We start from the raw sequence: 27,540 nt of genomic DNA, 5'->3' as shown, positions 1-27,540 counted from the left end.
GAACTTGATGAGATGCACCCATAACTGCAATAGTGGTGGTAGCATTGGTCAAGGAATGAGCTCAGTTCTTCTCCATGATGCCCCACAATCTCTAATTGCATGTGGAACAATCACTGCTTCGGAAGATAAAAGTATTGGGCTAGAAAGTTCTGCCTCATCTACTCTGTTCTCCTGATTTTGCCAACAAATTACAATCTCTTCAAGCATATCCATTGCTTTTTTTTTTTTTCAGGGAAAACCTTCCACAAAGTACAAATTTAATGTTACAGGAATAAACAAACTTATTTATTACCAACAAAAATGTATATGGTTCCCTAATTTGATTAATTAAGAAGTATTGGGGTTTAGGTATAATAATCAAAAGTTCACAATCTGCAACCATAATTCCTTTTGCACCAACTTAATTGTAAATTGTAAAGAACAGAGGCCCTGGTGTTGTGAATATGAAATTAAGATTAAATGAACCTATCACTAGTTCCTTTACTTTGGATTGATTATTATCCAATTTCCAGCAATGAAGGATGGGTTTAGGAATCCTCTCAGCCTCTGCAGATGTGTGAACTACAAGACAGTAATATAGGTAATACCAGGAGCCAATGGGGCCTGCAGAATATCAGATACCTTTCCATACCCATTGGTTCAGAATCTACGTTTTAGTAAGATTCCCAGGTAATGTTGTATGTATCCTAAAGTTTAAGAAGGCCTGGGCTGAGGATCATAAAGCACTGGGGCCATTGCCTCTTGTAATTGGATAATCCTAAATTAGGATTAGCTCATTCACACTCTTTAATCTGTGGTACTATTTCCTGTACTCCTTTGCATTGCATCCTTTGCTGCTTCTGAATTTGTCTTTAACTTTTTCCTTTCAGTCTTCAAGTATTGATACAGGTGTCTTTGAAGACAATGTAGCATATCTGATCAAACACACTTGAGTTCACATTTTATACTCTTAGAGCCTGATGTGTATACAATGTATATGAATTCACATTTTATACTCTGAGAGCCTGATGTGTATACAATGTATATGAATTCACATTTTATACTCTGAGAGCCTGATGTGCATATAATGTGTATGCTTAAGGAAGTGATTTAACTTCTTTGAGTGTCTTCATCCTATAAAATAGACTCCTTAAAGAGCCTTCCTTCCCTGTGGGCTCCTGGGCCATTGGAATAAACCATGCATTGTGAGGAACTGAGGAAGCTCTGAGTATGTCAAGTCCTTGGTGTGTGTGTGTTACTGACAAGAGCCAGCTAGGTCAAAGATCAAAGCTGCAGACCCATGGAAGTTGGCAAAGACTTCCTCCTAGGTGAGGCTCAGAGAGATGACATAGCATTCCTGAGGCCCTTGTGCAGATGGTAGCAGTGTGTGGAGAAAATGCCCATCATAGCTTTCTCCCTGGATATTTACATACTTCAGATTGCTCCCTTCCAGAGACAGCTCCCTGCTGAAATTAGATATGCCTGCCTCATTGGTTCAGCTGTATACTATAAACCCTACCTCCATGTTTGGCTGTATATTGTAAACATACTGATATTTCTGCAAGCTGCAGTTTCTCTATCAGAGAGCTAATCCCACCTGCTCCCAACTTTTCTATGTTTCTTTGTTTTTGTATTTTTTTTTTTTTTTGAGACAGGGTTTCTCTGTGTAGCTTTGCGCCTTTTCCTGGAACTCACTTGGTAGTCCAGGCTGGCCTCGAACTCACAGAGATCTGCCTGGCTCTGCCTCCCGAGTGCTGGGATTAAAGGCGTGCGCCACCACCGCCCATCCATTCCATGGATGTCCTAGTCAGGCCAATCCCTGGAGCCAAGCTGTGCTGAAAAGCAATGCATATCAAACACTTGTACCTGGCTGCTATGGATATGATTACTGTGCTGGGTAGCTCCTATTTCCTGTGGTAACTTTTTTGAGACAAAATTGGCCCCAAAGATTAAACAACTTTCTACTTCCTCTCATGGAAAGAGCTAGCCTACAAGCCCTGCCACTGAGAACAATTCTAGAAATAAGGACGTTGGACCCTGCTTTCTCTTCTCCCAGTCAGCACTGACACAATCTGTATAACTTGGTGCTGCTTCAGGTCCAGAGATGCTCTAACTCCTAGTGTATAGAGAAAACTGTGGTGAGCACATGAAAAAATGAAAATAAAAACTTCAAAGCCTAGAATGTGGAAGTAAAAGAGTTTTAATGGCTTTGATTCATCTATGTGGGCCACGGATGGGCAATCACAGAAGTTCCCCATAATCTTCTCATACCTTCCTACAGTAGCCTGCAGCAGTATATTTTAATGAATTCCTACCTATGGTCTCTAGCAGTAGGGGGTTGCCTATCATAACAGTTACCGAAGTAGCTCTTCATTAAGCAATTAGTTGATTAGGCGCTATTGTTCATTTTCTAAGTCTTCACAGGTCCATATCTGGGCCTATTTTATTATACTATAACAATTTGCCTTCAGATTGACTCTTTTCTGTGTTATACATTTTTTCCAAGGTGAAGACTATACCACTGTTTTCATGTAGCTACAGTTTTCCTGGTCGTTCCTGGCTCCTGCAGCCCTCAGACCCAAATGAACGCACAGAGGCTTATATTCATTAAAACTGTATGGCCTAATGGCTCAGGCTTCTTGCTAGCTAGATCTTACATCTTAAATTAAACCATAATTCTTATTTATGTTTAGCCATGTGGCTTGGTACCTTTTCCCAGTTCTGCTTTCACATCTTGCTTCCTCTGTCTCTGTCTGGCAACTCCTGACTCAGCCTTCCTGTTCCTAGAACTCTCCTCTCTGCTTGTCCTGCCTATACTATACTTCCTGTTTGGCTACAGGCCAATCAGCATTTTATTTATCAACCAAATCAGAGCAACACATTCACAGCATACAGAAAGACATCCCCAGCACTTCCCCTTTTCTTTTTCTCAAAAAGGAACATTTTAACTTCAACATAGTAAAATTACATATAAAAAACAATTATCAAGCAAGAATTATAGTTATAATATCTAGTCTATTTGTATTTGGCAAAATTAAAGAAGCTATCCTATATTTGTGAGTCTAAGGTTTTATATCTAACTTATCTTTTATCATAACTAAGAAAATTATAACTATCTAGTCTTTAACTATATTAAAGACCTCAGAAGGATGTAATATTACCTGAGAAACAGGAGAAGGATGCAAGCAACTTTTGGGAGTCTTGTGAGAGTAGACAGAGACATCTGGCAGCCTGGACAGTCATCCAAAGTTCCTCTGTATAGTTGGGGAATCTGTCTTCAGCCCACAGGCCTAGAGTCGCTCAGTTACTTCTCTCTGTGTCATTTGAATGTTTGGCAATTTTCTCTGTGAAGCAGGAACCTGAAGGACCATTTTGCCAAGCAAAGTTCAGTGGTCACCTTTCTATAGGTCATGCATGTCCAGTAGATATAACATTTTGTCAACGAGTCCAAGCAAGAACAGTGTTTTTGCCCAAATGGCTATTTTTGCCAAAAAGAAGATAAATTCCATATAGAGTGTCTTTGATGCCCATCCTCTTCTCTGAAGTAAATTGGTGCTGCCAGGAGCTGACAGGTCTCACTGTCCAGAAAGTCTAAATTTTTAAAACATTTTAAATGTCATATTTTGTAGGTCTTTGAAGTGTTTGAAGATTATCTACCTCATTGAATTATATCTATGTATATGAAAACTTAACATGACTATAAGTTTGACTATAATAGAAGACTAATTATTAATCTCTATTTTTAATTATCCACTACAATCTAAATGAGTTACATAAACATAATACCTCAAATGAAAGTAGAAATATATATACAATATAAAAAAATTAACTTGAAACTTGTATCAATAAACTAAAATCCATAGCAATATAAAACATTTTTAAACAAGTTGTTGCTCTTTAAAAGTAGGTTCATTAATCTATCCTTTCATCCTACATATCTATGCTATCCTCTTTTCTTCTTTAGAAAGAGTTTGCATTTATAATTAACCTGTTTTAAATAAAAATATTAGTTTTTCTCTGTCCCACACCAGAGGGCTCTTCTGATATGGGACAGAAAAACTCTCAACGCCCCCCCCCCTTTTTTAACAATATGCTTGGGTTTAGAGAAGGAGTGAGCCAATTCCATCTCCAAAACCAGTTTGGTATATTGGGGAATTTGGGTATGGCTTTTCATACTACTTCCTTCCGGATGAGGGTGCTATATTCTTATGGGGACATAAAGAAAATTTTAGGATTATGGAGTAGTCTGTGAGGCTGTATTGTCTGAGCAAGTTGCCTTGAAACCATTCTAGATTTTGGATCATCTGGGCTATGGTGTCACTGGAGACCTCTCAGGGGGTCTTGACTGGTCAAACCTGATGTATCTTAATCTGGAACAAATTCATAGCCTCTTGCTTTCTGTGGAAACAAAAGCAGAGCCTCCTTTCCAAAGCAACTTATCCTTACATCCAAATTTTGAAGTCAAGGTACCTTTAAAATATACATATTGGTTTAACTGAGCAGCCTTTACAATCAAATGTCTTTCTGCAGTTAAAAATCCCAAAGACAACGCAATCCAGATTCTTTGTGTGATACCTATCTTTACATGGCTTATTTTTTATATTACTTTATTTTTAAAAACTATCTATTTCTTTATATAACTGCATATATTACTTTTTTTCTTTTCTTCCAAGCCTATGTAGATTTTTAGATGCATTGTAGACCATTTAGAGGTTTATCCCATCTGAATCTGTCTTATTGTGAATCTATTGCTTTAAACTGCAGCATTTTCTGCCCACCTCAGCTTCCCAACATAGCAGTGATACGTTTACCACCAGCTCTGTGTCTGGGAGCCATGTATACCATCAGAAGCAGAGGGTCTATGCTTTTATCAAAGCAGCCTGTAGCCCAGAAATCACCCCCCACACTTTTTTTTTGTACTAGCAAAGGCTAAATCCACCATGCAGCATAATGTGTTGCTTGTAGACGCCTCATTCCTGCCATGCTGTAGGTCAAGCCCGCACACCACAAACCTGCCATAGAGTAGCTCAAGCCCACAGGCTATTGCTAACTTGAGAGAGACAGATAGGAAGCTGTTTTTAGCTCCATTTTAGAATTTTCTTTCTCATATTTTTGGTGGAAACTCTTGCCCCATGTTGGGCACCATTTGTAGCTGGAGTTTTCCTAGTCATGTCTTGCTCCTGAAGCCCTCAGACCTAAATGAACACACAGGGGCTTATATTAATTAAAACTGTATGGCTTAATGGCTCAGGCTTCTTGCTAGCTAGATCTTACATCTTAAATTAACCCATAATTCTTAATTATGTTTAGCCATGTGGCTTGGTACCTTTTCCCAGTTCTGCTTTCACATCTTGCTTCCTCTGTCTCTGTCTGGCAATTCCTGACTCAGCCTTACTGTTCCTAAAACTCTCCTCTCTGCTTGTCCTGCCTATACTATACTTCCTGTTTGGCTACTGGCCAATCAGCATTTTATTTATCAACCAAATCAGAGCAACACATTCACAGCATACTGAAAGACATCCCCCGCAGTTTTCATTTTTCATATCTGTGACCTTGCACAAGGTCTAGATTTTTGCTTTAAATGTATTATGTCCATTCAATATATAAAGGAAATATGGACCAGAGATGTATGCTATAATATTTTCAATTTAAAATCACAAGCATTTGCATTGAGTTCACACTAATTCTGATGCCAGTTCTCCAAAATAAAAACTGATCAAGTAAATATATTTGTGGGTTGGGACTGTTTCTCTTTCTTGAGCATTGGCATTTTAGTGGAGGAGTGAAAGAAGTTTTTAAAGTAGAAAGAAGTTCTAGAATTGCTGTGGTGATATTTTATTTGTGCTCTAATAAATAAAGCTTACTTGGAGATCAGAGGAAAAAGCCATCCACTATATTAAATATAGAAGTCAGGCAATGGTAGCACACGCCTTTATTCCTAGCATTCAGAAAGTGGAGATTCATCCAGATCTCTGTGAGTTCAAGGCCACACTGGGAACAGAGCCAGGTGTGGTGGCACATTCTTTTAAATTCCAACACTAGTTAACCATAAAGCTCTGGAGGTCTATATAGACAGACAGGAAGTGACAGAGCTGGGTAGGAAGAGGAAGTGATGTAGCTGGGCAGAGGAAGTGAGGTGGCAGGGACAGAAAGGATATAGGCATGTGTATACAGGAAGTGACTCTCTCTGGAGGCTGAGGGTTGCTAAAGTGAGGTTGGCTGTGGCTTGTCTTATTCCCCTGATCTCTCAGTTTTTACCCCATTATCTGGCTCTAGGTTTTTTTTTTTTTTTTTTTTTTTTTTTTATTAATAAGACCAGTTAGCAATTAGTAAGACCAAAAAGCACAGGTACTTTCCATAAACTTGTAACATTTTTGTACATTTAACTTTTATTTGGTAAAAATTTTTGTTTTTCTTCTTAAAGCCTCTTTATATGATTGACATGCAAAAAGTGTTGGTTCTAGTGAGAAATATGTGATGGTCAGAGGACATAGCATGCTCTTTATCCCATTCCTTCATCTCAGTTATTTTTGCATATTCTTAGTCAAGTTATGGAATATTTTTTCTCATTCTGTTTCTTTGAGTTTCATAGACAGTCTTCTGGAGAGGACTCTGTTCTGCAAGGCCTTTTAAGAGCATCTTAGCCATCATCAACAATTACAAAGTACATTCAGTCTGAAAAGAGCAAAAACAATGTGATGTGCTGTTTAAAATACCTTAGTGTCTTGTCTTCTTTGCGTTTCATCCAGGTTGTTCTGAGCAGCATTGGAGAGATATACAAGATCAGGATAGGTCACGACGGAACGAGTGGGCAGCCAGAGTGGAGCTTGCAGAGGGTAATGACTTCTTTTGTAATTCATGCTTCATGCTGATGAAAAGAGTCAGGAATGGATAATACTCCAGAAACTGTCCTAAGTAATGTAAACAAAAAATTGTGGACAACACTCTATAAAGTGCTTCATTATGGTGAGATAGATTTTAACAATAACATTTTATAATGGTATTTATAAAGAGAACTTTTATTAATGGGTGAAAACCTGAAGAATACAGCAAGGTGTAAGAATCAAAGGGCATTTTTATTCCGTGATATTTATCACCATCTAAGTAGCTCATGGTCTTTACAACTTTTTCTGTGAATCTCTTCCATGTATACTTGTATCTTTACTCTCTCTCTAAATATATATGTATATAGATAGAATCATATAAAATATGAATATATGTAAGAGTTAAATATATGTACTTATTAGTATAAATATATTTATATTCAAATGTGCATCTCTTATGTTTTTAATAAAATCTAATCATTTTATATATACACTTGGATGTCCTATTTATTTATATGCTTGCAATTAATCATGTCAATAATGTCAGCTGAATGCTTGCCAGAAGCCAGCTGCCTTAACAGTGCTAGTGTATGTTTACTTAAGAGCAGCTCTTTGATTTGGATTTATTGATGTTCCTACTTTATAGATGAGAAAACTGAGGTTCAATGAAGTCAAATAATTTTGCTACAGTCATTTAGTAAATGGTTGTCTTGTACATTTGTCTTGAGAGAATCTTAAGCATTGCCATTCAGCTATTGTTTTTAAAAGTAGTAATTAAACCTTGGTGGTTCTTAAATTTCTAAATGGAAATAGTAAATTATACTGAAGTAAAATGATAGAGTGGAATTATAGATTGTATCTACTTTAACATCTACTTCTGTCACTGATGTCTTTACAGTGTGTGATATGTTATTTAAAATATTGAGGTTTAAAATCTGGATACCACTGATAAAACCTGACAAATATTTTTCCAGTTTAAGTATTTTATAATCTTATCTGTGATCTTTGTTATGGTATCTTTGGTTCTATAATGAAGGTAAATGAGAAAATGTTCAGTTTGCTGAAATATTTGATGAATTTTTGTATAAGTTATAGTTATTACCATTTGTGTGCATGTGTGGTATGTACGTTCATATGCATATGTGTGTATACATGTGTGTGTGTGTGTGTGTGTGTGTGGTGTGTCACAGTGTGTGAACATCAGAGGGTAATTTTGTGTTAGATCTCTCCTTTCACCTTTATATAGCTGCAGGGATTGGATTCAGGACCTTTAGCTTGAGTAGAAGGTTTTAACCTGTTGGACCACCAAGCACCCCTGAATCAGGCTTAGCATGTACCCAACACAAAGAAGTCCAGTTTTATAGCATGAGAACAAGAGGGTGCAGTCAGTTAGTCCAGAAGTCTGAGCAGGTGGGAGAGCCCTGTATGGTGGTTGATGGTATAGAGGAAGGGAGGGGATCGTAATCATTGAGAGAATTCAAGAGAGACAAGAATGAACTAAGATACAAAACTCACAGAGCCTTCAAATTAACATCCCAAGCAGAACCTGTTGCATGTGGAGGTACCAAGTTCTGGGAACGAAGAAAGGGGCCATTCTTCCCCCACTTAGTGATAAAGACCTCTGTGAATAGCAGAGTGGGAGGACAGCAAATAACAGAGTCAGCAAATGAACTCAGCAGCTAGAATTGTGGTCCAAACCCAAAGTGATATGGAAGAAGGCATATCTGGATACACTTTCTTTTCAAGTGGTTTCAAATTTATTAAAATTGAAGTAATGAAAGCAGTCCCCATTTGTTCACTGGTGGGTGTCTGCTTCTTCATTCTCTACTACGATGTGTGTGTATAATGTGTGTTTTGTCACTTATGGGGTGTTTTAGACCAGTGGCACTTTAGTCATGTAAATATCTTACTCATCATAAAACTCCCACCCATCAAGTGTAGGATCCATTGGTGATTCTGTCTTGAATCAGTCATCACTGTATTGGTTGCCAAATAGTGAATTTCTGACTACATTTTTACTTATGCATTTCCTGTCATTCTTCACTGAAGTAGAACTTTCTCTTTCCCTTAATTAAAGATTTCATTTATTTATGTAGTCAGCTTTCCATATCTGTGGACTCAGACTGCACATTCAACCAACTATACATGAAAACATTTTGAAAGAAAAAGGGTCTTAAGTGAAAATTCCAGACTTCTTTGGTAGTTAATCCTGAAACTATCTAACAACTAGCTATGTAGAGTTTCATTGTATTAGTTATTATAAATAATCTAGAGATTATATAAACTGTTTATGAGACTATAACAGCTCTATGTATAAGCAATGTTATTTGTTATATGGACTTGAGCATTCATTAACATTAATGTCCATGGGGGCCTAGAACCAATCTCTGGTATATCAAGGGATGCCTACACATCAAAATTTTATTTTGATAGGCTTGGTCTGTTCTGATTTTGATGCTGAAATTATCCTTTTGACATGTTGCTATCCATTTTAAGAGAGCTTCTTTACTTTCTTACATAAAAATATGTTTCATACTTATTTAGTACTTTCTTTTGTTCAAGTCATAGAATCAGCTACATTTTCAAGCAACCATAGCAGAAAAGGGTATTAATATTGAACAATATTTATGTGAGACAACACAAAAAGTTATTTTCCACTAATGCCTAAGCCTGGAGGATGCTTCCTTGGTGTGATAGGCTGGATGTGCTTTCACAGGATGCTCCATAGTCAGTGTTTCCATGGTAAAATGAGCTTTTAATTCCTAGTTTGAGTGGGACAGGGTACACAGTAAGTATAATAAAAGCTCTGTGTTGCCCAATGGCAAAAAAATTTGCTTACCAGTGCTTTTAAAACTAAATTTGCCATTGACAAAATATTTCTGAAAAAATCTATTAGCATGGCTGGGCAGTGATGGGACACACCTTTGATCTCAGCACTCAGGAGGCAGAGGCAGGTGAATCTCTGAGTTTAAGATCAGCCTGGTCTACAGAGTGAGTTCCAGAACAGTCAGGGCTACACAGAGAAACCGTATCTCAAAAAAGAAAATGAAACAAAACAAAACAAACAAGAAACCTATCAGCATCATATAAAATTTATATTATTCATTATTGAGGGAGTTTATGGTGTATGGGGTCCTGCTTAGAAAACAAATGTAACCATTAGACAGAGGCAGTAGCACACACAGATTGGATTGGATGATACTGTGGCAAGTTTTCATAGAGGGTTCTTCCAGTAGGTGCCTGTCTAAGGCTTTGTCAGGGAATGCTCAGGAGGGGAAGAGAACACAGGGGCTTTCTAGAGTCTTGGTGGGATTTTTGCTTGCACAGTAGGGATGTCTATCAGAAAGCTCCAAAGGGTGGCAGCAGCATCTGGGGCCTTATGTAACAAAATACATCTTGCAAATACTTATTAGCAATTGAGCACATTTTTGTAGATACATGGAATAAGAAGTCTCTAAGTAGCTCAAGGTTTGATCATTGATATTTGCTTTCTTTTTAAAGAAGATTTATTTTATTATTTTAAATTATGTGAATGTTTGTGTCTCTGAGACTACGGGCTTACAAGTTCAGATGCCTTCAGAGGCTAGAGGTGCCACATCCTGCTGGAGCTGGAGTTGCAGGTGCTTGTGAGATGCCAAACATGGGTGCTAAGAACCAAACTTGGGTCTTCTGCAAAAGCAGTACATGTTTTATAACCACCCAACCACCTCTTCAGCCCTGAGGATATTTGTTTTATTGTAATAAAAATTTAGACTATTTATTGGCTGTTTAAAATTTTGAGTTTATTGTCTATGGGTTTTTGTGCTGGGTCTGAACTTCACAAAGAAATAAGAAACATAGGAACCAATATTCAGAGGCCATATCTATCTCATTAACATGACAATTATACAGTGGGAAACAATGGATATTTGTATGACTCTACTCATAATTAACAATACATAGGTGTTTATCACTGACATGACTTAGAAAATGAGATAATAAACATGGGATCCCAACAAACCATTTGATCTAGAAAAAATTGTGTGTTATTAGTGAATTATTATGGTATATAAGAGAGAAAGTCATAAATTTAATGGGTCTGGCCTTAGCCATGAAAATGTTCCCAAATTAGAATAAAAATGGGTCTCATGGTAAATTTGGAGAAGAAACAAGATTTAATAGCAAACAGAAATTAGAGGGTGGGTAAAGTTGAAGCCATAGTTACAGCAGTTTTCCAGCAACAAAGGTAAATGTCTTCCTCAGAGCAGCTGGGAAGGACTTGTGGAGGGAGGACCTTGGAGGGTAGAGAGGGGTGAGCGAGGGCACACATAGGGGAGACGGTTGCATCTCTCAGTTATCAGTGATGGGCACAAATTGTCATGAAATGTTTTTAGTCACATATTTAAGTGACTTATTTGCCATTGCAAGTGGAAATATCTGTTACTGAAGCAACTTAGAGTTTCTTTGTACTTGAATGGTCTCTAGCTGGAGTGGACTTTGGGAGATAAACGTACCCTGATCTTATTCAGGTAGATCCAGCTGATAAATGCAGAGGTCTTTTGCCATCATCTCTTACAGCACTACTCAGTTTTGTAGACACAGTCCTGTGCAAAACGTTGCCATTATCAGTCTGTCTGACAAATAGTCTCCTTGCTCGGAGCTCATGACTGCATTAGACAACACACTTTGCTCAGTGGCATAATTTGATAATTCTTATGTGCCTTCTCTATTGGCCCTCTTAATATTTTTTTCTTATATAGCATAGACTAGTCATATTCACTGTATGTTTTAGGACAGGTAAGCCATGGCAATTTTCATTTCATACTTTAATATGTTAGAGTTTGAGGAAGAGAACAACAGCTCAGTCCTTGGACTTCGATGATAAAATAATTAACAGCACAGACAAACAATTTGCATTCATATGCAAAATGTTTCAAGTATTGTTAGTGTACCCATTATAAAGAATAGTTCTGCTTGATGTTTGAACTCACCAAGATGACACAGGTATAGTTACTGTCTTCAAGAGTTCAGTCCACCATTGACATACTACATGCTTAGCTTTTCTTGGAAATGCAATGTTAATTTTCATAAGCCAGTAAAATTCCCTCCCTTCTGAAAGTTTTGTAAGAACTGAACTGAACTCTCCTGCTTTGAGATTCTGAGTAGAAAGCCTGGGTGACTGAGGTGTTATAGCCTAGGCTCTACAGGTAATGCAGTCATTGGAAATGTTGCCATGACTCTCAGATATTTTTCAGGAAATCTGTTTGTCTATTGGGTGTAATTTCTTAAAGTAATCCAGAGATTTTAAGTTTCTAAGAAACACAGTGGTCTTGTATGGCAATGTTGTCTTGTACAAACCTTCATGTTTGGGCTACGATTGGGCAAGCTCTGCACTAGAGCTGCAGTTTCTGTCGAGGACATTCCTGGAACCTTTCTGTTCATTTAGGAAGCTAAGCAAGTGCTGGGTATTTTATTGTAAAGACAATGCTTATTTTCTGCACTCTTGTTTAAAAAGGAAACTGAACAGCTCATATTATAATGCAAAATAACTTGCAGAAATTCACCCCTTTCCTTTCCCACATTTGACATTGAAGCTGGTGCCAGTCCTGTAGTTCATGCTCAGTGGCTCTTTACCAAAGCTAGAACAAAAGTCAAAGTGTTAGATCTTTTAATATAGATAGAATAATATAAGATCATGCTTCAGTATGAAAGCCAGGAGAAAATACTATTTATGAATTAAAAAAGAAGCTTTGTTTCTATAATGATCCATGGCAGCCTTTAATGGACTGAGGAAATCTGAACATCTGCTATCATTAGGCTATGTCCCATGAGGTTCCTTCCCCAGCTGGTACTGATACACTCCTTACATCTTGTGATTACCAAGAATTTATTTAGAACACATTACTGTTTGGGGCAAGTCAGTGGGTCCAGCAAGTGTTTGCTGAACTTCTCAGAGTTTCAAGCTCAAAATCAGTAAAACATCAAAATTAAAATTTAAGAAGTGGCCACCTATTTCCTGACATTCTGACAACTGAGGGCCATCAGTGTACTAGAGGGTTTGTGTCACAGGGCCATCAGTGTACTAGAGCGTCTGTGTCACAGGGCTTTCAATATATCTGGGAGGGGGTGTCTATGGCATTGTTCACTGTTTTACTTTTCTTTCTTATTCACAACAAATATTAGGGGTGCTTTGGAGGTCTAACTTCCTTTTACATATCGACCAAGTGTGCCGATCAGTGCCCATGCTATTATAATAGAACAGTAATCTAGGTTATTGAATTGATTCTAACTTAACTTTTGAGTAGCTTGGGATTCAAAAGAAGGTGCCTATAGCTGAGCACAGTCAGACAGAAGTTAACTCTGTGGAGGAAAGAACAATTGGAGAGCATTTTAGCAAGTATTGTCAAATAAAAATTTTTAATCTTTGATTTTTTTATATTTCCTTCTCTGGGATTCACTTTGTTTCAAATCAAGTTATAAACTTTAGAACTGAAGTCACAGGCATAAAAGATGTTTAATTTCTCCCAATTTGTCACTTTCTAAGGCTTCTCTAACTTTAGTAGGGCACAATTTTACTTGTGCCCTATCCCACAAGTTCTACACACCAAGTGAAAGGATTAAGTGAAGCTCTATCAGAACTCTTCATCAGGGACCCACAGCTGCTCCTTCTTCAGGCTTACTTGCATGAGTAGATGGTGTTGCCACCCTCCTACAGTACAAGGCAGAACCCTGTACATTCTCCTGAGTTAGTTACTTCCCATGCTTCCAAATCCTAGGAATCTCAGTGACCTCACTGCTGGACCTTATCTCTATTTTATGTATTTTTTCATTGCATTATCATCATTTTAGTCTAAGTTCCATTCTTTAAAAGTTTCCTTTCTCCTGAAAGTCTCCTATAATATTTCTTCAGTTTCTTTTCCCAAACATTAGGAAGCAAGCTTCAGTGAGCTGGCATAATCTTGAGGGAGAGAGAGAGAGAGAGAGAGAGAGAGAGAGAAAGAGCACATCATCTCTATCCCCAGCTGTCCCCCACTCCTGGGACATCTCTGTACGTGGTCATGGCACTCAAGCCTCACTGGTCTCATGCTGCAGACTGACTGCCCTTTGACTCAACACTGAGCGAGCAGCCAGGGGCTCTCGATGATATCAACCCCTTTTTCTTTTCTATGTAACACAGTTTTTATCCTACTATCTTTATATTTGTTTACTGTGTGACCTCCATGGGCAAGTGAGTAACAGAATAGGAGCTATGCCATAGATACCAAACCTACAATAGCGCTCATCAGATGTTGGGCAAATATTTGTGGAAATTAATTATAAATTGATAAAAATATATATTGTTCACTTAGGAAATATTTATAAAATATGTGAAAGACTTTGTAAGTTCATGTTAATCAAAGAGAAATCATATAGTATTGCTTAGAATTTCATGGCTGAGCCATGACCATGTATGATGAACAGGTAAAAGAACATTTTGGAATGCTTGGCTCATTTATACTTCAAGAGGTCAGGGTGGCCGGAGAGCTCCTTCTCCTACCTGCTGGCTGCCTCTGCTACACAGTGCTTGCATAAAGTGACTCAAATAGAATAAAGTCCTCCTGAAACCTTTCAATACTTTTGAGCCTTTGTGTCATAGGTATGGTGAATCTGGTAACTAACCCTTTCACTACAAGAAATGATAGCGTGATTGGTATGAACCCCAGGAAATCTTCAGATTTAGCTGAATTATCTCATAATATTTTCATTTTTGGTTACTTCCTGACTTCAGAGTTCTAGAAGGAATCACTGAAAAGAAAGATCAAGTACTGAACTACAGCAGGAAAAAATCGTTTTTGGCTCATTGAGCAGCAGGAAGACCAGCTTCTTTTCTGAAAATCTTTAGTCAAATGTTTAATCCCAGAAGGTGCCAACAATTTATTGACACACTCTCAAAACTGTGCTAGCTTATTTAACTAAACATAAATCTGAGCATTTGAGAGAGCTGCTGTTTGCTGTGGATATCACTCTATATAAATAAAACACTGATGGCCAGTGACTAGGCAGGAAGTATAGGCGGGACAACGAGAGAGGAGAATTGGGGAAACAGGAAGAAGGAGGAGAGACACTGCAGCCACCACCAGGACAAGCAGCATGTAAAGATGCCGGTAAGCCACCAGCCATGTGGCAAGGTATAGATTTATAAAAATGGGTTAATTTAAGATATAAGAACAGTTAGCAAGAAGCCTGCCACGGCCATACAGTTTGTAAGCATTATAAGCGTCTGAGTGATTATTTTATACGTGGATTGTGGGACTGTGGGGCTTGGTGGAACCTGGAGAGAAGCTCTCCAGCAACAGCTGTTCGTCCCCGATCCCTTATCCAGTGCTCCTAACTAATGAGAGTAGCAAGAGGTGCAGGAGGAAATGTAAGTCTTCAGAGCCCTGGCTAACACTGAATCTGATTTGCAAGGACACTTATAATGTTCTTCAAGAGCAGTTAAAGCCTGATGACCTTCTCACATTCCGACACCAGAAAGAAATGTTAATCCCTGACCTTGGCACTGGCTCTCCCTGCCTAGAACCAGATCTTATAGCATATCTTCCACATTTCAAATGTTTATCATGTGTTTATCATGTGTTGATAAAGCCAGCTACACACCAACATATTCCTCTGCATAGTACTTGGAAGATATTAGAAAGGAGCCCCAAACCATAGTTTAAAACATTTTTATTTCATTTTGCATTTTAAAAGGAACTTTGAATTTCTTTCAATGAAACATAATTTTTAAAATTTTATTTATTTACTTTTGATTTTTTTATTTACTGAAAATAGATTCTTTTCTCATACAATGTATCTTGATCACAGTTTCCCCTCTCTCTGTTCCTCCCACTCCTTCCCCACCTCTTCTCTGGATCTATTCCTTTTCTGTTGCTCATTAGAAAAGAATAGGCTTCTAAAAGATAACAACCAAAAATGACAAAATAAAATATAATAAGATTTAAAAAAAATCATAACATCATGGCTGGACAAGGCAACCCAACAGAAGGGAAATAGCCCCAAGGGTAGATACAAGAACCAGAGATCCACTCCTTCATACACTCAGAAGTTCCATAAAACTACAAAGCTGAAAGCTGTAATATATATGCAGAGAACCTGGTGCAGACCCATGAATGCTCTGTTCTTGGTGCTTCAGTCTCTGTGAGTTCATATGAATCTTGCTCAGTTGATTCAGAGGGCCTTGTTCTCCTGGTGTGCTCATCCCCTCTGGCTCTTACATTCTATCTACCTCCTCTTCTACAGGGTTCCCAGAGCTCTGAGGGGAGGAGTTTGATGGAGACATTCTGTTTAGAGTTGCGTGTTCCAAGGTCTGTCTCTTTCTAAGAAATGCCTAGCTGTGCATCTATGTATTTATTCCCATATGCTACAGGGAAAAAAAAGCCTCTCTGATGATGACTGAGCTAAGCACCAGTATAGCAGAATATCATTAGGAGTCATTTTATTGCTACTTTATTTTAAAGACTATTAGTATTTAGTTTTATCCTAGTTCTCTTGGCTATCTAGTCTTTTTCTCTGGCTTGGCCACCCAGATGGTGTGGGTTATGGGTTCCATCTCATGGAGTGGGCTTTAAGTCAAATCAGACATTGGCTGTTCCTACAAGTTCTGTGCTACCATTACCCTAGCATATCTTGTAAAGAGGACATATTGTAGTTCAAAGGTTTTGTGGTTGGTGTTTGTTTCTCTTTGGTAACCCACAGAGTCTAGAAAAAAGCAAACATTCTAAGTGAGGTAACCCAGATCTAGAAACATAAATATGGTATATATTCACTTCTATTTGGATAATTAATTATTAACTAAATGATAGCCAGCCTCCAATCTGTAGATCTAGAGAGGTTAGGCATAGAGGAAGGGACTAGGGGGACACATGGATCTCTCTGGGATGGGGAAACAGACTGGATTTTATGGGTGGACTGCAGGTGAGGTGAGATGTGAACTGGAAGATCAGTGGAAGAATGGAAAGGACATAGGGTTTAGGAGGAGATGCAGGGAGAGATGGCTGGAACTGAGAAGCATTTGAGCGATGGTAAGGAAACCTAGTGCTGTGGGAAATCCCCAAAATATGTGAGGGCAATCCAAATAAGGTCTCTTTAATAATAGGGTGACAGAGTCCCATTTGGCCATCTCTTGTCACTGAATAAGTTTTCCAGTATAGAGACTGGGTGGCCAAGGGGGTCTCATAGAAATCCCCAAATAACCCAGTATATTGCTAAGACAATTGGGTTGCTTTCCACAAACTGACTGCAGGGCCCACTGCCGAGGACAACACCCACACAACTCACAGGCATTTCATCCCTTATGTAGTTGGGAAGACAAACAAGTATGAAGTTACTTCGGGAAGACTTTTCTGGGTTTACTGGGATATGAAGACAATGACATGGGGAAATAGTCCAAAGGAGCAGGGCTTCTGATCACGTTATGTCAGCAGGGAGCCAAGGGCCCTGATGACATGCTAAGACAAGTGGACAGTTTGGGGCTTCTCTGCAGCTTGCATGTGTTGGAATGCACTTGCAGGGCAATAGAAAATTTAAAGCATTCTCCTGTGTGCCTTTCTTTGGTAATGAACATGAAAACAGATTCTCCTTTTGAGTTTCTCCAGTAGTTTACTTTTTTGGTCACTGCCACAGGCAGAATTGAGATCTTTCAGTTGGACAGAGTCCATTTCAAACGTCCAAGTTTCCATTTTCTTGTGGATAAAGTTGTCATAAATTTACCAACCTGCTTGGTGATGGTTAAAAGATTAATTTTTCAAAGATGAAAATAAGTGCTTAACAAAACATTTATCAAAGATCTGATGAATGATCCTAGCAAACCATTGCTAACAACCATCCTGCTGCCACCACAGTGACCACTTAGAACAATCCCTGTGTGTGTTTTGTATGTAGAGATGGATGAAAAATTATAAATCACTGCATTTGATCATTGTTTCTTTTAATCCCAGGTAACAATGGAACATATGAAGAGCAAGAAGACCCTAAATTTTGTTGCAAATGTGTGGCTGTCTCGGAATCAGGCAGATGGAGACATTGTCTGTGAGCTTCCTGTAATGAAAGAAGGAGGGCCTGTTTTTCCATGTGTGTTATTAATCTTTGGTAACAGATGTTGCATGTGGTGACTATTTTGTAGGTGATTGAATTTGCTTCTGCACTATGTATTTGGAGAATATTTTTTCTGCTTCTCAGATTCTTGTTTCTCATTAAAAAGCACCACCCCAGTCACCAGTAGTTACAGGATTAAACAGATCTCAAAATGGTTCTTATGGTCTAGCAATAGTCAGAAAAGCTAAGGCTGTGAATATAAGGAGCATCATGCATGTGCTTGTCTGGCTTTCCCAGAGCCATCTGGCCACTCACCCATCACTGCAGTCTTGACTTATTTCCTCAGAACAGTTTGATATCATTTCAACATTCAGCATCACATATAAAAGCAGGTCGCTCTCACTGCTAAGGATAAAATACCTTTCTATACCATTTGTATACCAGCCTTTTAAGGAATTTTTTGTTTCTCCATTGAAAAATGTCTATTTAGAACAAAAAATTAAAATCTAAAGGTCAAAGGTTTTTCAATAGGAAGAAAATATAGATGGTAGATTTGCCTTGCAAGTTTTTCTAGCTACTGCCTGAGAACATGTAGATCTAGGCTCTGTCTGCTTGAATTCTGAGGTAATGTATTTCTTCTTGATTTCTCTCCCCATTGTTTTGACAGTAGTGAGATACCACGTTGATGTGTATACTGGGCAGTTGAAACAAGCAGGAACAGAGTCTGAAGTCTCCCTCTGTCTCTATGGGGAAAGGGGAGACTCTGGCCTTCGACTGCTGCACAGATCCAATATGCCGGTGCGGTTTCAAAGAGGACAGGTGAGTTTCTACAAAGCTCTCTATGATGTGTCCATGTGAATGTTAAAAAGAGAAGGGTGCTTGGCAGTCTTCGACCAAGCTTTAGAGCACCTTTAATTCAAGTGTTGCAACTTGACTTCCTCAAGGGTCTTGTTTTTGTTCATTTTCAAAGCTTTTCTTTGAGGTTGTTCTTGAAAGACCAATGGGGTCTGCTAAATCTGTAGTGAACAATAGAAGAAAAAATACATTAAATTAGTAGTGTAAGAAAAAGAACAAAATGAGTTGAAAAGATTTAGAGGAAAATATGCATGGACATGCCCCTAATGGACTCAAAGCATTGTTCTAGGTCAGACCACAGGGATTGTAACTTATTTCATGTCTTCCTTTAAGAGAACTAGAATGACATCAAGCCCATGTTAGGACCTTTTGTCCTACATAAAAGCATGTAATTGAACACTAGGGAGTTCTCTAAGTGCATCTGCAAATCCCTCAATTTCTGACACTTTTTGGTTGTATTTGGGAAGAAGGCACTACTCGGAAGTATAGGATTAACATGGGGAATTACTCAAAGATGTATTCCTAAGAAAAAGGAACTGTTTGATAGTGCTGTTCTCAGATTGTTTGTTTGGCTTATGAATTCTGAAATATCAGAGAAAGTAAAACTCACCTGTGCCTTTTACTCATGAATGTTATAGAAGAGTTTCCATTGGAATGAGTAAATAAATGAGTTCTGATTGAATGAGACCAAAAGTGTTATGCACAATTTTTGTTTTCATGTGCGAACAAACCCTTAGCAGAAACAAAGCTTAGATATTATGTCATTAATCTTACTCTAAGTGTTCAGTGACATTGTCCTCTGAATTAATTGGCTGGCTTTGCATAAGGTCCAGACTCTGCCATCCTCTCACTGATAAATGGTGAGGGCACCTTAGTACTCAGCTGATTTGCAGTGCTTTGAGGCGGCCTAACATCAAGTGAACTAATCAAGATGCCATGATAAGAATTTACAAGCATCTTCATAACTGGTCTTACCTTCATGGAATATATTTCCTATAGAGTGCGGCGGGTGCACTATAGACTGAAACTGAACTTGAAAAGGTGGTATAGCTGCATGCTGCACAAAGAGGAGTCAAAGTACAAGTTTAATGGCATCATTTAAAGTCTAGAATCAGAGACTAGTGGTTCATTTTAGAGTTTATCCTTTTAAAAAATTATTTTCCTTAATGCATGGTATATCACAGACTTACAAAACAGCGTTAAGAAGCCAGCTGGCTTTGCGTAATAGGTGACACTTTTCATTGGCTATCCTCTTGAAAGGTATCCTGGACAGTGCAGGAAGTTTACTAAGCACATGTAGGAGGATTCGCATCCTCACTGAACTAGGTGCAGCTTTTGTCTGGATGAAGCAAGAGAAGGTTTCTATCAATACCAACTAACAGTTTAAACTTGGAGTGTTTTGTAGTGACTAAGTGGAACTTTAATTTAGTGACACCGTAGACCACAGCTAAGACTGCCCAGCCCTGGAAGACAAAACAGGCAATTCTGAATTTACATTTTTCAAAACCAGAAAATAAAGTAACATTAGCTAAAAGACAGTTGTCTCTTCTGAACACTTGTCAAATTTAATTAAATTCATGACCCTTTCCTCAGATAAACCAGCAGTCTATGAAAAAGGCCTCTGGGGAGGAGTCTTTATTTTAACCAGCAGAGCATTTCATTCAGGTCTTGTATCACTAAAAAAAGAGAGTGCATTCTTGATGCAGTAAACTGATTCTATTTAGGAGTGAAGATTACAGGGTACACTGTCATGACAAATCCGAAGATGCACTCTGTTTACATTTCCAGAGGGAGGTGGTGAGCAGTGTCACTACAGAAAGGAGGAAAGGGAAGTGAGAAAGGCAAACGTGTCTCTCATGCCGGAGCTCAACTCACTGCCAGCCGCTTCCACGGCAGCTGCTTCTCAGGGTGGGCAGCTGGGGGCCCTTTGTTCTGTTTTCTTTCAATTCTGAAAGTCCAATGAAGAAAATAAAATGGAAGAGAGAAAACAGCCAGAAATGTATTTTAATAAATAGTCATTTGCTTATATTTCCTTCCTTTATTGCCCATTTTTCTATTAACTGCAGTAACGTTTTCTCTCTTCAAGCAATATGTCACTCCTGACAGTCTTGGGCTACTCTTATTGCCAATATTTGTCATTTGCTGGACTCGAGATATTTCCATGGGTTTTTCTCCACCAGATTGATGCATTTCAGATAGAAGCAGTGTCTCTTGGAAACCTGCAGAAGGTGCTGCTGCACTGCGAGGCTAGTGACAAAGCCCAGTACTGGTACTGTGAGAAGGTCATCGTCAAAGATCCAGGCACTGCATCAGAATCCATCTTCACCTGTGAAAGGTAATCTGGTCTGGATGTTCTTCAGGGGGAAACTGCCGAGGCTGAGCCTGTGTGTGTTCCTGTCAGGTCATGGGTCCTGTCCTTCCCTGGGGCTGCAAAGAATGGGGCTGCACATTGATGGCTCAGTAAAGGCTCTTCACTATGAATCTGAGGAATTTTATGATTCATTTTCCAACTGTCTACTCAATGTATCACAAGGGGTTCAATGTTTAACCCTGAAAAGTGTTATGTGAATAGACAGTGAGAAAGTTTCTTTAGTAAAATTGTAGAATTAAAACAATTTTATAAGGCAATAAAGAATGGAGTCTAGAGGGAACTTTCATTACAGAATATGTGATAGACAAAGATTCATTCCTAAGCTAAGGTATGTTTTACTGAGTGCTGAAGGCAGCTCCCTCTATTCCTTACCTAGGACTGGTTTAAGCCTAGATCCTCCTAAGAAATGCACACCTTGCTGAGACAGGGGTACTTGTTTACACAGAGGCAGCCTTGGTCTTCAGGTATTTGCCTAGTCTTTCCACCTCAGAACTCCCAGCCTTAAAGATGACATTGTGTTAATTATTGTTTAGCTTCTCAGTTACAAGTGAGGGCCCAGTCCCAACTTCAAGAATGGGATGGAGCATCTATATTGAGCCTCAAAGTAGAAAGTTGTGGATCTGATTTGAAATTTTTTGTTTTGGGATTGGATTGTGAGATTGGATTTAGTGCTGCTCCTGCTGAGACAAGCCTCTAGTCCTGGCTACATTCACATCCCCATCTTGGAATTTTGAATATTCAATGTCCTGAGCTTCCCTAATAGATAATCAGCAGAAATACAACTGAGACAGACAAAATGAAGGCATTGGGAAACCCAAAGGCATGGGTGTTGGTTTTTGTGGTGAAGAAAAGACACAAACATGGTAAACTGGCTAACAAGAATTTATCAAAAAGAAAAAGGAACAAAAGAAGATGTGCTCAGGCCTGTGGGAAATGCTTGAAAAGAGAAGGCAGGGTACGAGAGTCTGCCTTTTAAGGACTAGCCTGTGCATGCACACTCGGGTCCATGCGGTTATTCCATGCATGCACATAGATTACATGGTCATGCTGTGAGTGAAGTACGTGACCCCGTAGCTCATGGGTTTATGTAGGACATATGACCTGGAAATGACTGAGCGGAAATGATCGTCCCACCAGAGCATGAGTGATCACTGGGACATGACTATCATTCCAGACTCTGTTTTTATAAAAGATGGTGGACAAGTGGGTATGGGGGCGTCCTGTCTCCTAAAAACTGCTTCCAGCTGACTTGGTGGGCATTGGTTGACTCTTGGTGGGCAGGGGAGGGTAGAAGGGGACTTCTGAGGTAGTCAGGTGTCCTGGGATGGTGGGCTGCCATCTGCTGTCCTGGAGCCGTACATCTTGGGGCTTTGTATCTGCGAGAGCACTAGTGAGTCAGAGAGAACTTAGCAAAAAAAAAAAAAATTATGATTATTATTTTTATTTTTTCTTTTGGAGGGGGTCCCAGGGTGAAGTGGGGGTGGGGAGGAAGGGGTCCCGGCACCAGGAAAGTTAGTGTTATACTTATTCTGAAGCAGATCCAGTCCTTCAGGATGAATTCAAGCTCATTTCTGGAGCTTAGGGAAATTTTTTTTTCTTTTTTTACCTGAGATATATCTCATCTGAGACAAATTCTAAGGCACCTGTTTCCTTTATTTGTTTAGCATCCAAGAGACACAGGTGATCAATTGCTGAGGACTGTTACTGTTCCTTACCACCTGGATATTCTCAATGGTCCTCTGCCTCTGGCCTTATAGTGGTCCTGTAACAATTAGCTGAGTGGGAACCAGGAAGGAAAATCTTGTGGGTTGGGACTTCACTGTTCTGCAGTTGGTGGCAGGTCAGTGGATCCTGGTGTCTTTTGGAGCATGAGAGAGCAGGGCCCTGTCTGTGTGACTGTGTATGAAGAGAGATTTTCCTGGGATGGAGGTGAAGTGAAAGGCTTCAGGTGGGACAGGTGAATCCAGTGAGGAAAGCCCTCGAGCTTAGCAGCTGTGGGAGTTACAAGAACTACCTTGAAGGGTCCCTGCCATTTAGGAGAAAGGGGTGAGGGGCACTGGCCTGGAGAAGAAAGAAGAACCTGATCCCCAATGTGGGTTGGGGCTGGGCAGGAACTATCACATGGCTGAGGTAAGGAATGGTCTGCCAAGTTCCACAGGACAGACCTGAGATGACAGAGTACAGGAGTTAACAGGCTATCTGGAGAGATGAAGATTTGGGTAGGAGGCCTGGTGTTAAGGCCTGCCTCTCATACATTAGTTCACATGGGGAAATTGAAAGAGGCTTTTTGGGAAGGGTCCTGAGCGTAAAATGAGCCAGAAGCAATAATTTTACCCAGTCAAGGTGAAGTTCCTGTGACATCTTAGTAAGAATAGATTTTAAAGACCGGTTGGTATGCTCCACCTTTCCTGAGGATTGAGGACAGTATGGGATATGAAGATGCCAAGGAATATTGAGAGCCTTAGCTAGTGTCTGAGAAATCTAGGAAGTGAACTCCGGACCATTATCAGACTGAAGAGAGGCAGGAACCCCAAACCGAGGAATGATTTCTTGGAGAAGGAGATCTACAACTGTCTGAGCCTGCTTATTAGAAACTGAGTATGCCTCCATCCAGTTCGAAAATGAGTCCACCATCACAAGAAGATATTTAATTTTCCTGACGGTGGGCATAAGGGTAAAATAGAGCTGCCAGTTGGTCCCTGGAAGGGACCTCTGGTCTGGTGGGTGGGAAAAGGCTGACTTCCATATTGTATTGGGGTCTATCTTTTGGCAAATTTCACAAGAGGCGGTAATAGCTCTTAAGAACTGCAAGTTCTCAGAGGTAGATTGCAAGTGAGCCTTCATTAACTGAGACAGAGAAAGATTATTAGGGTAAAAGAGCTGGTGTAGATAGGAAAGAATTTGCCTAGTGTCAGGGGTTCCCTGTGAGGGTGTGAGCTGTAATGTATGGATTCCCTATGGTGGGTGGGATGAGTCTTGGCCCTAAAGGCTTGCTGTTCTGGTTGCTTGGTAAGCCCAGTTATTTCCCTTGGAGATGATGGAGCTGTTGGTCTGATGAGACCGACATTGGATAATTCCTATAGCCTTGGGGAGGTGGGAAACTTTTAGCATGGCCAATATTTGGCCTGAGTTAGATATGGATCCTCCCTTTGCTGTAAGGAGCCTGTGCTCTTTCCAGATAGCAGCATGGGAAGGAAGATATGGAAAGCATATTTGGAGTCTGTGTAAACATTTAGGGATTGCCCCTGTGCCAATTGGAAGGCACGGGTGAGAGCTATCAGCTCCGCCTCTTGGTTAGTGGTGTGTGCGGGTTATGCCTGTGCTTCTATTATCTCAGTATCTGACACTATGGCATAGCCTGCTTTATGGGTCCCTTCATATAAAAATGAGCTGCCTGTGCTCGCTTCGGCAGCACATATACTAAAATTGGAACGATAAAAAGGAGCTGCCATCTGTGTACCAGGTATGAGTGGCCTGGGGCAATGTGCCCTCCTGTATGTGTGAAGGGTGTGGCAACAGTTCCTCCAAGGTTTCAGTGCAGGAATGAGAGGGGAAATAATCAGTGTTAGGTTGGGGGAGGAGACTTGATATATTAAGAGGCTAGCAAGTTTTGAAAGTAAGTGTGGCATCTTTCAGTAGCACCACCTGGAGAGAAAGAACCCTAGAGGGAGGTAAAGTTTGTAAACCTTTACAAGTTAAGAGATGGGACAGGTTGTGGTGGGACAGGACAGTAGTAGGTGACCCAAAAGTTAGCTTTTTTGACTCCCTCATAAGGAGTTCAGCAGCCACTAGGGCATGAATACAGAGTGCCCATCCCTGAGTGGTAAGATATAGTTTCTTTGACAGGTATGCTACAGGTGCAAAGGAGGGTCCCAACTGATGCCCTAGGGCTCCCAGGGCAAATCCCCCCTTTTCTGTTACATAGAGGGAGAAGGGGTAGGTTAGATCTGGAAGATGAAGTGCTGGGGCCTGAAGGAGAGCATGTTGGAGCTTCTGGAAAAGTTTAGTAACAGGATGAAGAAGGGACTCATGAGGGGAATCCTCATAAGGGAGCAAGGACAGAAAAGGATGGAACCCAGGACCATAGGAAGCCAGCTATTCCTAGGAAGGACAGAATATCCTGTTCAGTCTCCTGCAAGAGACTGGATTAGATGCTTTCTATCTACAGTAATAGCCTTGTGGGTTGGGGAAATAGTTAGACCCAAATAGGTGACCTGGGAAGTGGAGAGCTGAACTTTAGAAGGGGATACCCTGTAACCTTAGCTGGATAAGAAATTTAGGAGAACAGAGGTGTTAGTTTGGCTAAGTCATAATTACAGGCTGCAGAGCAGAATGTCATCTACATACTGTATTAGCTTAGAGCCAGGGAGGGACAGAGAGAGGTCAGAGGCCAGAACCTGACCAAATATGTGTGGACTGTCCCTGAATCCCTGTGGCAGAACAGTCCAAGTTAGCTGTGTAGACAGATAAGTGTCAGGGTCAGTCCAGGTGAAAGCAAAGATTTTGAGACTGAGGGCTGGGAGGAATAGAAAAGAAGGCATCCTTGAGGTGAACTGAGATTTGAGAGGTTCCTGAAGGGATAGTGGACAGGAAAGCATAGCAGTTAACCACTACCGGATGGAGGGGGGCCACTGCAGAATTAGTGAGCCAGAGGTCTTGAACCAGGCGGTAGGTTCTATTAGATTTTTTTAACTGTAAGCATGGGTATGTTAAAAGGTGAAGAGGTTGGGCAGAGCAGCTTTTTCATGAGAAGGTCAGAAATGATAGGTTTAAGTTGTCTTAAGCTCTAGAGTGAGAAAGGATATTGAACTTGGGTGATATACCTGGTAGAGTCCTACAACTGGATAATGATAGGGGGATGGTGCCTAGCAATAGAAGGGTCCCAGGTATCCCAGACATTTTGGTTCACTTGAGAAGCTAACAAGGGAAATTAACTGTTAGAGTTAGTAGAGTGGGTGGCTAGGAGAAGGAGGAGAGGAGCTGCTGGTGCGTCTGGAGTGAAGCGAATGTGGGGAACAAATGAAATAGATGCTCCTAGTTTGGTTAAGAAATCTCCTCCCAATGCTCAAACATACCACAAGGGCACTTGCTCAGCTATGTTCATATCAGCATTGTTTGTAGTAGCCAAAACCTGGAAACAACCCTAGATGCCCTTCAACTGAAGAATGGATAAATAAAATGTGGTACATATACACAATGGAGTACTACTCAGCAGAGAAAAACAATGACATCATGAGGTTTGCAGGCAAATGGATGGATCTAGAAAAAAACCTTCCTGGGTGAGGTAACCCAGACTCAGAAAGACAAACATGGTATGTACTCACTCATAGGAGGATACTAGATATAAAACAAAGATGATTAGACTGCTACTCACAACTCCATGGAGGCTACTTAGAAAACAGGAACCCAAGAAAGACACAGGGATCGCCCAATGACAGAGAAATGGATGAGATCTACATGAACAACATGGACGTGAGTGGGGGTAATGAAGGGCAAGGGTCAAGAGAAAGAGAGCTTAGGGGAGCAGGAGATCCCAGCTGGATCAAGAACAGAGAGGGAGAACAAGGAATAAAAGACCATGATAAATGAAGATCACATGAGAATAGGAAGAAGCAAAGTGCTAGAGAGGCCCACAGAAATCCACAAAGATACCTCCACAATAGACTACTGGCAAAGGTTGAGAGACAGCCCAAACTGACCTACTCTGGTGATAGGATGGCCAAACACCCTAATTGTCGTGCTAGAAACTGCATCCAATGACTGAGGGAACCGGATGCAGAGATCCAAGCCCAGGCCCCAGGTGGAGCTCCAGGAGTCCAATTGGCGGGAAAGAGGAGGGTTTGTATGAGCGAGAATTGTTGAGACCAAGGTTGGATAAACAAAGGGACAAATAGCCAAACAAATGGAAACAGGAAGTATGAACCAATAGCTGAGGAGCCCCAAACTGCATCAGGCCCTCTGGATAAGTGAGACAGTTGATTAGCTTGATCTGTTTGGGAGGCATCTAGGCAGTGGGACCGGGACCTGTACTCAGTGCATGAGTTGGCTGTTTGAAACCTGGGGCTTATACAGGGACATTTGGCTCAGTCTGGGAGGAGGGGACTGGACCTGCCTGGACTGAATCTACCAGATTGAACTCAATCCTCAGGGGAGCCTTTGCCCTGGAGGAGATGGGAATGGGGGATGGGTTGGGGGGGATGTGGGCGTAGGTGGGAGGGGAGAGAACAAGGGAATCCATGGCTGATATGTAAAATTAAATTGAATTATTAAAAAAAAAAAAAAAGAATTCGCTTCCCACTAGAAGTACAGGCCAGGTTGGCACTACTAAAAATGTGTGTGTAAGAGGAATGCCCCTGAAAATACAATTAAGTGGTGGGGTCTGATGAAGTAGGTACGGCTGTCCCTCTACCCTGACAATAGGGAAATGAGAAGGAGTGGCTGGACCCCAAACTCCCTCAG

The 27,540-nt window shown here is 40.2% G+C and overlaps 1 protein-coding gene across 3 annotated transcripts in view; it reads left to right on the top strand.

Annotated features, from left to right (window-relative positions):
• Positions 1-27,540, top strand: part of Rp1 (RP1 axonemal microtubule associated) — a 378,321-nt gene that overhangs the window by 236,523 nt on the left and 114,258 nt on the right. For 2 of the 3 annotated variants that reach the window (XM_076563965.1, XM_076563964.1), the window contains exons 19-22: positions 6,729-6,815; positions 17,759-17,891; positions 18,523-18,674; positions 20,891-21,045. In XM_076563965.1, coding sequence (XP_076420080.1) covers positions 6,729-6,815; positions 17,759-17,891; positions 18,523-18,674; positions 20,891-21,045 — 527 coding nt within the window. The remainder of the gene's footprint in view (positions 1-6,728; positions 6,816-17,758; positions 17,892-18,522; positions 18,675-20,890; positions 21,046-27,540) is intronic. The other variant, XM_076563966.1, reaches the window with a different exon arrangement.

This window comes from Peromyscus maniculatus, chromosome 2, assembly GCF_049852395.1.
Source record: "Peromyscus maniculatus bairdii isolate BWxNUB_F1_BW_parent chromosome 2, HU_Pman_BW_mat_3.1, whole genome shotgun sequence".
Taxonomy (NCBI): domain Eukaryota; kingdom Metazoa; phylum Chordata; class Mammalia; order Rodentia; family Cricetidae; genus Peromyscus; species Peromyscus maniculatus.
This window is presented reverse-complemented; position numbering and strand designations above follow the sequence as displayed.